General features: G+C 36.1%; 3 protein-coding genes across 3 annotated transcripts; 1 reads left to right on the top strand and 2 right to left on the bottom strand.

The window, feature by feature from the left end:
* Positions 1-362: 362 nt before the first annotated feature.
* Positions 363-3750, top strand: LOC120174467 (protein NETWORKED 2D-like). Its single transcript, XM_039181320.1, has 3 exons — positions 363-522; positions 693-2339; positions 2385-3750. Exons 1-3 carry the CDS (start codon positions 429-431, stop codon positions 3557-3559), a joined length of 2916 nt encoding a protein of 971 aa, XP_039037251.1. The 5' UTR covers positions 363-428; the 3' UTR covers positions 3560-3750.
* Positions 3751-4113: 363 nt separating this feature from the next.
* LOC120178195 (nicotinamidase 1-like) lies at positions 4114-6650 on the bottom strand. The gene is made up of 4 exons (XM_039184151.1): positions 6645-6650; positions 4859-5014; positions 4592-4777; positions 4114-4274 (listed from the first exon to the last, which is right to left on the bottom strand). The coding sequence occupies exons 1-4, from the start codon at positions 6648-6650 to the stop codon at positions 4191-4193; spliced, it is 432 nt and encodes a 143-aa protein (XP_039040082.1). The 3' UTR covers positions 4114-4190.
* Positions 6651-7767: 1117 nt separating this feature from the next.
* On the bottom strand, positions 7768-9715 carry LOC120178100 (receptor-like cytosolic serine/threonine-protein kinase RBK1). Its single transcript, XM_039184075.1, has 7 exons — positions 9587-9715; positions 9057-9467; positions 8722-8979; positions 8427-8581; positions 8253-8332; positions 8024-8159; positions 7768-7950 (listed from the first exon to the last, which is right to left on the bottom strand). The coding sequence occupies exons 1-7, from the start codon at positions 9597-9599 to the stop codon at positions 7768-7770; spliced, it is 1236 nt and encodes a 411-aa protein (XP_039040006.1). The 5' UTR covers positions 9600-9715.
* Between the last annotated feature and the right edge of the window lie 372 nt (positions 9716-10087).

Below are 10087 nucleotides of genomic sequence, written 5' to 3'. Positions count from 1 at the left end.
TAATTATTCATGTCATATTATATAATAAATGTGTAATTTTGAATGATATTTACATGGTAGAGTGGGCAGAATGCCACGTAAAACTTTTGAAGTGTATCCTAAAGATACAATGCCAACGACAGTGCCGTTTTCATGGCTTATTTTAATACGAAGAAGAAGAACAAAGGACGCCTCGTTTGTTGCCATAAACAAAACATCCGGCCGAAGTTCGCTCCTCTCCATTATCCCTTAACAAAACCCAAGAAACACCCGGATTTCGTTTCTTTCTAGATTTTCATGATTTGTCAAAACTAAACAAATTCGTTTCTTCTCTCATTCCTTGATATTTTCCATGTCTTCTCCTTGTTCTATAATTATCTTGCATGCTTTTGTGCCTCTTTCACAAATGAAAAGAAATTAGAAAGTTTGAAGGATTTGAAGGGAAAAAAATGTTGCAAAGAGCTGCCAGCAACGCTTATTCATGGTGGTGGGCAGGCCATATCAGAACCAAGCAATCAAAATGGATGGAGCAAAGTCTTCAAGGCAAGTTTTTTGTTAATAATTTATGGGGGTTTTTTATCTTTGCTTTTCTTATTTGATTGGGTTTTAAATTTATGAAATTTGATGGAAATAACACATTTAGATAGGTAAATAGAGTTTCATTCTGAATCCAGCATCTGTTCTATCTATGAATAATACAAATTGAATTGCAGATATGGAGGAAAAGGTAACGGCTGTGCTTAAAGTCATTGAAGAAGATGGAGATTCCTTTGCCAAGAGAGCAGAAATGTATTACAAGAAGAGGCCGGAATTGATTCAATTTGTGGAAGAATTTTACAGGGCTTACCGCGCCTTAGCCGAACGGTACGACCACATATCGACCGAACTACAGAATGCAAACAACACTCTTGCTTCCGTTTGTCCGGAGCGAGCTCAGTTTGCAATGGATGATGAAGATGAAGATGTTTCGCCCACATTCTCAAGGAAGACCCCAGCAAACTCTAAAGGCAATGTCCCCGGGATCCCAGACCTTCCTGTAAAAGATTTGAAGGGTTTGATATCATCAGCTAAAAAGAAAACGGAAGCTAAGCGACCGAAAGCCGCTACACATGCAGTTCCTAAATCCGGTTTGACCAAGGCTGAGGGACTTGAGGAGATTCATAGCCTTCAGAAACGGATCCTGGCATTGCAGACTGAAAAAGAGTTTGTTAAGGGCTCTTACGAGAGTGGTCTAGCAAAGTACCGGGCAATAGATGATGAGATAAAAGAATTGCAAGAGAAAGTTTATGGTTTGGTAGATGAATTTGGTGAAGGTAGGGTCATTGACGACGATGAAGCTCGAACCATGATGGTAGCAACAGCTTTACAATCGTGCAAAGGGACATTGACTCGGATGCTGGAGCAGCAGGAGAGATCGGTCTTGGAAGCAGAAGTGGAGCAGAAAAAGATCAAGGATGCAAGGGAGAAACTGGATTCTCTTAAGAACAAGTTTCTCGTAAACGAAGGCAGTCAGGTAGAACCATCTGATAGAGATAAATCGGGAATAGTAGCAGAAAAGTCGAAAATATTAGAACAAGAGGTGAGTGATACTACCCAAAAGAGAAAGGACATGGAGTCCTTAAGGCAAAAGATAAAGGAGCAATTTGAGGTTGGTCTTTCTGAATCTCTGACTGTAACAGAAATGGTGGAGAAGGTTGATGAACTAGTGAACAAGGTCATCAGGTTAGAGAACGCGATTTCATCTCACACGGCTCTTGTCCAGAGACTAAGAGCAGAGAACAATGAGCTTCAATCCCAGATTCAAACTCTGGAAGAGGATAAGGCCACATTGGTTGATGGGAAAAATGATTTGAAGAACAAGATAATGGAGATGGAGGAGAAGTTTTATGGGATCCAGGATTTGAATCAGCATTTCGAAGACCACAACAACAATTTCCAAACTCATTTTACTGAAGCACATTGTAATCTTGATCACCTTTCGGAAAAGGTCCATAGTATGAAGCCAGATGAGGAGGAGTTTGAAAGAGAGAAGAGCGAGGATAACAACAAAATGCCAAAGGAGGTGGAAGCAGGCCAGGAGTTCGTGGTAGCTAATGCATCAGAAAGGGATAATTCTCCAGCTGAAGTCAAATCCACAAAAGAGTCTGAAGAACAAGAGAGGAGGAATCTGGATGCAAGTAATGGCTTCAAAAATATACAGTCCGCAAAACAAGCGAGGTTCGTGGTATCCGGTTCATCATCAAAAGAGGACTCTGGGACTAAAGTGGCATTGCCAAAAGAATCAGAATCAAGGGAGGAACTGAAATTAGAAGCGGGCTCAAAAGAACATGATTCTGTTAAAACTTCTACAAATGAAGGTGTTCACCACGAAAGTAAGCCTTCAGTGAAATGTGAAGACTTGATAGCATATGACAAAGTTGGTACGCAAGCTCCTTTGCTGACAGTGGCTACTCTTGCTCAAGTTGAATCAACAGAACAGGAAATAGGACAAGGGGATGAGCCAGACTGGAAGCAGTTGTTCTCGGAAAAAATGGGAGACAGAGAGAAGAATCTATTGACAGAATATACCGCAACACTTCGGAAATACAAGGACACGAAAAAGAGGCTGGAGGAAGTAGAGGCAAATAACCAGAATATCGTGTTTGAGATTATGTTGCAGCTAAAGGAACTGAAGAGCACTAATTCCTTGAAAGATGAAGAGATTCAATCCTTACATCAGAAATTAAGCCTTTTACAAACAAGTATTGGTGAAAACAACAGTACTGATTCTGAGAAACCAGTAGTGACTAAAATCTCAACAACACTGCCACCAGAGGATGAAGATGTTGGACCGACGCTAGTTAACCATTCTTCGACTACTTCAGCAATTGAAGAAAAGTTCAGGATGAACATTGATGCACTGCTAGAAGAGAACTTGGAATTCTGGTTTAGATTCAGCACTGCATTTCATGAGATTCAGAAATATGAAACCAGTGTGACAGACTTAGCGGCTGAGGCATCAAAACTTGCAGAAAAACAAAAGAAAGAAGAGAATACCGCTAAAAAATGTACACTAGTATCAGACGTGCGACCATTATACAAACATCTGACAGAAATACAGAATGAACTGAAACTCTGGGTGGAAAGCAGTGTTTTACTGAAGGAAGAACTGAAGAAGCGGTTTTCATCTCTGTGTGAAATTGAAGAAGAGATAACAAAGGCTTTGAAAGCAAGTGCTGAAGATGACGACTTCAGCTTCACAAGTTACCAGGCAGTGAAATTTCAAGGTGAGATTTTGAACATGAAACAAGAGAATAACAAAGTTGCAGACGAACTGCAAGCTGGTTCGGATCGTGTTACAGCACTTCAGATTGAAGTCGAGAGAAGTCTGACAAAATTGAATGAAGATTGTGAACTTTCCGGATCAAAGATCCTTCAAGGTAGCCGAATGCAACAGTCACGTAGTTGGTCTGGGGTTCCTTTGAGGTCATTTATCTTTGGTGCCAAACCAAAGAAGGAAAAGACATCGATCTTTTCCATCGTACACCCTACACTGCATCGGAAGTTCAGTAGTTCAAGATCAGGAAGTACCAAGAAATAGGTAAATGGATTGGTTGCTTGTGTAAAGTTATACTATAAAGTCACCCCCTCCCCTTTTCTCAAAGTTGCTTTCTTCCTTTTAGTGATACTCTCACAGAATGCAGCAGTTTTCCTTTTCTCATCTTGTTTGTGAACTATTAAAATCACTTTTTCTGTTGGCTGTAGGTGTTTCATTTCATAGTATATACTTACAAATATAGTAGAAAAATACATATATTTCTATCCTTCATCCTCAAAAAAAAAAAAAAAAATCAGACCGGATCGGATGTGGGCATCGGATAGGGGTATATGTTTACGTTTTTCTTAGATTTCCATGTATTTGGAGAGTCCTTAGAGGATTATATCTCCACATCAAATCTGAATATGCATTGAACACGAGTCAAACAAAGGAATTTCAAGAAATACGAAAAGCCGAAGCAACATAGATCCCTGGACTTAAAACCACGCAACTGTTTGACTGAAAAACTGTATTACTTTCTATATGTACTTTCTTGTTTCTGTGGAGATATTTAACCTGGAAAGAAAAGCTATTTTTAATAAAATTGCTGTTATTTGCCTAGTATAATTGCAGAGCTTCAATTCACGTACAGTAAGCATCTGCAGCAGTCTTAGATTTCTTATGAACAAGTCTCTTATTGATCAGCAAATGAGACCTCTGATACAATCCTGGCTCCCCTTCCCTTAGCCATGTATAGACCTATGTGATGCATAAGATCCTTCCATAGAAAATTTTTCAAAAAAGTTTCCTATCAATAAGAAAGCAAGCAGGCCAAGATTCTTCTTCTTCTTCTTATTACTTTATTTTATATACATTTCTTTAGGTTATTGATACTACTTTGTAGGGACCAAAACGTAGTTTGAATCAAACGTAAAATATAAGCTGTTAGTTAAAAACATTGATCCAAATGTGCTAGGAAAGTGAAACTTTAACAAGGATTATAGAAGCAACACAATAATAAGACATTGGGTGCAAAAACTGGTTTTGAACATCAAAATTAAACCAAAAACAAGGGCATCAGTGATTTTGAGGTACCTGTGGATGAGCCAGAGCACCACCGATATCTTTGGCGACATGAACCGGAAGATCGAAAGTTGCACAAGCACCGGAGTAGACAATCACATCCTCGAGTGGCGTAAGCATCCGGCGATTTCGAGCAGACAGAGCTGAACATACAAAATCCAGTACACATATATCCGTACATATGCCGACAACCAGTATCTTCAAAATCCAAACAAGGTATGTATGTGAGAATAGACCGAAAATATTACATAGCAAAGAGAAACAAAGTAAGATACTTACAGCTTTAACCTGATTCTTATTAACCCAATCCACAAACAAATTGGAACCATCTTTGTCAACTGAACCAAGGAAACCATCAATGCTATCTTTGCATCTAAGCGTTGCATTAGCCTCGTTCTCAACCCATCGGAGATCTATAATACATAAACATGGATGCTACTGAATTCATCTAAACAAAAAGGATCAAACATGTCTAAAATAGAATTACCACATAATCATTGAAAAAAAAAATTACCACATCAATAGTTATGTCAATTTTTTAATGACGGATGTCAAGTTGAAACCTAAACTAAACGTGATTCACGTACTTTATAAAAAACATAAATTTTCAAATATTTTTTTAATTTTTTATATTTATCGGAATCATTGTTAGAAATATTACAAATGTATCAAACTTAATCTTTTAATTATACATTGAGGGCCTAAAAGAGATATTAACCATTAAGTTAACAAGTTATGCCATCTCCTACAGATAATATTATAGTGATCATTTTAATACAAAATTGTAATAATCATTTTATAACTTTCTAAAAATGTAATGGCTAAATTTAAAATCTTGTATTTACCATATATATAGATATAAAAGTGTGGGTGGGCCCAGGAAAAAAATGTGAACTGAAGGCCTAAAAACAAAATACAAAACAAATACAGTCAAGCAAAAACTGAGATCCGATTTGTTTGGTTTTCAAGTCATAGATGTCTTCTTGCACCAACTTCCTTTGTCCTTTTCTCCCTCGTCAATCATCTATAACTTTATTTTCTTAATAAATTTTAATTTTAATTGTATTCTTAGTGGGCTGAAACGCATCACTTCAAAAACTATGAAAGAATAGAGACAAACGATTTAATTAATCGATCAAATATGTTTACTCTTTAAATATATTCTTATATAAAACGATATAAGAAAATTTTATAAATTCTAAATATAATGATACTCCAATGTTATATATAAAAAATCAAAATTTTACATGTTTAAATTTTTATGACTAAATTTAAACTTACAAAATTGAATTTTTTGGATCAAAATTTACCTATATAAAAAATATTAGGATAAAATTCAAAAATAGTCCCCAATTATAAGGAACTATTTTATTGAATCTCTTGACTGTTAAAAGTTATAAAATGATCCCCGATTATAGGAAGTTAATTTGTTGAGTCCCTCGATTATTAGAAGTTACAAAGTGGTCACCTGACTATTTATGCGTTCCAAATTTGTACTTTTTTGTTAAAAAGTGATAACAATATGAGTTTGACGTTAACATATTGACTAAGATATGATATTCATTTGAGATTTTATGATCAAATTTTATCGTATCACAATCAACAGGTTAACGTTCAACTCAAACTACAATCAATTTTTAATAAAAAATAACGAGTTTAAAACATATAAATAATTAGATGATTATTTTATAACTTTTAATAGACATGGACTCTACAAACAATGCTTAATAATTAATGGACCATTTCATAATTTTTAATAGGGTAAATTACACCGTTCCTCATTGAACTATACTCTCTCTCCTATTTTCCTCACCCAACTTTCAGTTTGATCAATTTGCTTACTAAACATTACAATATAACTATTTTGCTCACTTAACCGTTTTCTCTCTAACAGCTGTTGATGTGATTTTTTATATTATTATTTAATGTAAAATAATTAAAAAAATAAAATAAAAACAAGGTGACCATGTCACCACCGAACACTGTTGATCGCCGTAGATGGTGGTCGTTTGGTCCTAAAATAGGATGGGTCACTTTGCCTCAACATCTTGAGTCTGAATCCAACCTCCATTTTGTCGGAACTTGCTCCGAAGTTCACATATTTGAGATTGAAAGTGAGGAAAACGAAACGTTTCAGTCAAACTTCACGAGTTTTTGGTCATTTTCCGGTGAAACAATCACCATATTCGGACTCAGGAGATCGAGACAAACCGACCCATGAAATTTGGGACTGAACGACGACCATCTACGATAGTCCACGGTGGCTGGAATAAAAATGACGTAGTGGCCGACAGAGAGAAAATGAAGAAGAGAATGAAAAAGGGTAAATTACATCATGAGTCACTGAACTTTACTTTCTATCCTATTTTACTCACCGAAACGACATCATTTTGGAGAATATTTGAGTTTTTAAAAACAATGTCGTTTTGATGCCTGTGCCACGTCATAACACCGTTAAATAGTAAACGACATAGTGAGCAAAATGATTCAATCTGTAAAATTCAGTGAGCAAATTGATCCAATTGAAAGTTGAGTGAAGAAAATAGGAGAGAGAGTAAAGTTCAGTGAGAAACTATATAATTTACCCCTTTTCATGAACGATGTAAATCAGACGAAGTCGTAGTTCTCAACTTGGCCGGCCCTTTCCTTTTGACTATTCGCTTGAGGTTCACTAGTACTTCAACTTTAAAATAATTAAATAGGTTTTATGACTCATTTTTAGGATGTTTGTTATAAAAGCATAAACTTTCTATGTTTCAGAAAATTTTAGACATTGACAAATAAAAGGCGGAGCAAATTACTAATAATCTATTGATAGTGTGATGATGTATTAAATATCTCAAATAAATTTAAGAGTTTGAATCTTGATATTTATGAATAGAAAAAACTGTAGGTTGAACGTTTTGCTCTTATAATGGACTTTTATTAAATCTGATCCGAAATAGTCTATCAACAATACAAATGGATTAAAAGAAGGTGAGAGTCCTAGATGGAGCTTTTGAGTTGTTTGAAAATTCTATCTTAAGTAATGACTGGTACGGAATTGTCTTTTTTTTTTTTCATCTTAAGTGCCAAATTTTGTGCAACAATTTTCAATGCTGACTGTTTACATTTACACCCACCCATACTGTATTTTTTTCATCTTAAGTAATGGACTCTTATAATGCTGACTGTTTACATTTACATTTTCAAGAGGAGATGCATTCAAATCTGTTTGGTACCCTTATCATGCTCGGACGCATGCTGACATTGTGAGTAATGCACATGGAAGCTGTTAACATTGCCCGTTTCATTTCACTTTGATCGAAATCGTCTCCTAGTCGAGGATCGACCAGCTCCCTTACTTCGTTTCTTTCCAGGAGCGGTTTTGCCTGTAAATGAAACAGAAAACAAGTTGTTCGAATGCTATTGTTAATTGAATGACGTCGGGTGCAGAAGATGTACCCAAATCACAAGGCTTTGTCTGGCTGAATCGACTGCACGCCGACCTGTTATTATCTCCAGCAACAGAACTCCGAATGCGAACACATCGATCTTTTCATTAACGATTCCGTGCATAAAATACTCTGGAGCTAAATACCTGCAGACATATGCCTCACGTTTATGACTTTTATGAAATCACCAATGCTACTTACAAGTTGACTGCAGACAGTAAAGGAACTGTATGCCTAACCCGAATGTTCCTTCAATGGGATGGACAACATGGTGAGGCCAATTTTCCGGAAGCCACTTTGCCAAACCAAAATCTGATATCTGCAACGAGAAGTCGGGTGTTTTTTTCGACCGAATAGTATAAACTTAAGCCATTTACAATGTAAAGATATACATATCAAAGCATGGAAAGCACCTGAGCTTCATAATCCTGGGTGAGCAGAATGTTAGAGGCTTTAATGTCTCGGTGTATAATGCGCCTCTGACAGTCGTGATGGAAATATTTCAATCCATCTGCTATACCAATGGATACCTTAAACCTTGTCTTCCAGTCTAGGCGCTCAGGTGAACCTGTAGATCGGATTATTTCCCCCATTAGTGCAGTGGTTATGAAATCGTCGACCAGAAAATATAATTACCGGACTAAACCAGAACAAGTGCAACCATTTTGGTTCAACTCTTTTCTTAGTTTTCCCTTGATCAATTCATACCAAAAAGAACAGAAGAAAGGCTGCCATGAGGGGAAAACTGAAGAACTAAGTGAAAATCTCCATCGATGCTGAATCCGATTAAGCGAGCTGCATTCGGGTGATCTGTGTGAGCAATAATCCCAAGTTCGGACAAGAAATCATTCACTCGATCCTCCTCTTGTTTCTCATTCTTCATTAGCTTCTTCACTGCTACAACTTGACCATCAGGTAATTTCCCCTTGTACACCTCCGCATGCCCACCTTTTCCGAGCAAATTCTCTGCAAAGTCAATAGTCCATTTCATAACCATGAAAGAAATTGAAACAAAAATTTAAGGTTAAAAATCTGTTGCTTACCAGGACAGAAATGGTCAGTAGCAGCAGCAAGTTCCGAGTAGGTAAAATGTTTCCATGATGGCTTAGGCACTGCCATGAGATCAATACCGACGTCTTGTTCCTCAGAGGTATGGAGTTTTGTTAGCTTCGACCTCCTTGAGTTCTTCCTGGAAAGATCATAACTTGGCAGCAGAGGAATAAGAGAGAAACTTCTCTTCTTAATATTTCCAATTAAATTCTTCCACTGCAAACCATAAGAATCTGGGTTCACTTTTGTTTTTGGAGAAAATGAAGTAGAATTGCTGCTGCAGCTGCTGGTATCGGAGTCCGATCCCACCACAGGTATCTCCAGTACACATCTTGGCGATGGTTGAACGTTCACCGATTCACTTCTCGTCTCTAGTTCAGGGTTTTTATCTAATTCCATCGTCTCTGCACCAACAAAATAAAATTAAACCCATTTCACTTCAACATGAAAACTGTCGGAAAAAACGACAGGAATAACCGGTGAGAAACCTAAAGCCCTAAAATGAAAAAGAAGCCTCAAGTACCTTCCATTGCCATTATTCAAGTAGCACAAAAACTTTCAATTTTCAATTGAATTTCCTCTGGAAAAGGTTTTTTTTTTAATTTACTGTTAACAATCACACATTTTCAAGTCTTGAGCCAACGAATTTAAGATAGAGAGTGGTTTTCAAGGAGAAGAATGGCTCAGAGTCGCTGCTATTTATACACACTTCTGTTTCTTAAATTTTATTAAAACAAAAATATCCAAACTTTATTCAAATTTGTTAATTATTATCTTTTTAATAATATGATTAAAAGAATAGTATATGTTCATAATTTTTTTTAATTATTGATTGATATATCATATAAATACATAATTAATTAAAATATTAATTTAATAAAACAAAAATATAATTAAACATAATATAAATCATATTTAATTATTAAAACAACTTCATCTATTTAATATCAGGAAGAACAAGTTAATTTATTTGAGAAATAAAATCATATGGGACAGCATATGTTATTGTAAAAAAAATCCTGAC

The sequence above is a fragment of the Hibiscus syriacus genome, unplaced genomic scaffold (genome assembly GCF_006381635.1).
Source record: "Hibiscus syriacus cultivar Baekdansim isolate YM2019G1 unplaced genomic scaffold, ASM638163v2 tig00000329_pilon, whole genome shotgun sequence".
Taxonomy (NCBI): Eukaryota; Viridiplantae; Streptophyta; class Magnoliopsida; order Malvales; family Malvaceae; genus Hibiscus; species Hibiscus syriacus.
This window is presented reverse-complemented; position numbering and strand designations above follow the sequence as displayed.

Coding starts and splice junctions, on each gene's coding strand:
- LOC120174467 (XM_039181320.1), top strand. CDS start 429: ATGTTGCAAAGAGCTGCCAGCAACGCTTATTCATGGTGGTGGGCAGGC. Junction 523..692: donor GATGGAGCAAAGTCTTCAAG/GCAAGTTTTTTG, acceptor ATTGAATTGCAG/ATATGGAGGAAAAGGTAACG. Junction 2,340..2,384: donor AACTTCTACAAATGAAGGTG/TTCACCACGAAA, acceptor AAGACTTGATAG/CATATGACAAAGTTGGTACG.
- LOC120178195 (XM_039184151.1), bottom strand. Junction 4,778..4,858: donor ATAAGAATCAGGTTAAAGCT/GTAAGTATCTTA, acceptor TGGATTTTGAAG/ATACTGGTTGTCGGCATATG. Junction 4,275..4,591: donor GTGCTCTGGCTCATCCACAG/GTACCTCAAAAT, acceptor TTTCTATGGAAG/GATCTTATGCATCACATAGG.
- LOC120178100 (XM_039184075.1), bottom strand. Junction 8,980..9,056: donor TACTGACCATTTCTGTCCTG/GTAAGCAACAGA, acceptor TTGACTTTGCAG/AGAATTTGCTCGGAAAAGGT. Junction 8,582..8,721: donor CCTTTCTTCTGTTCTTTTTG/GTATGAATTGAT, acceptor TCCGATCTACAG/GTTCACCTGAGCGCCTAGAC.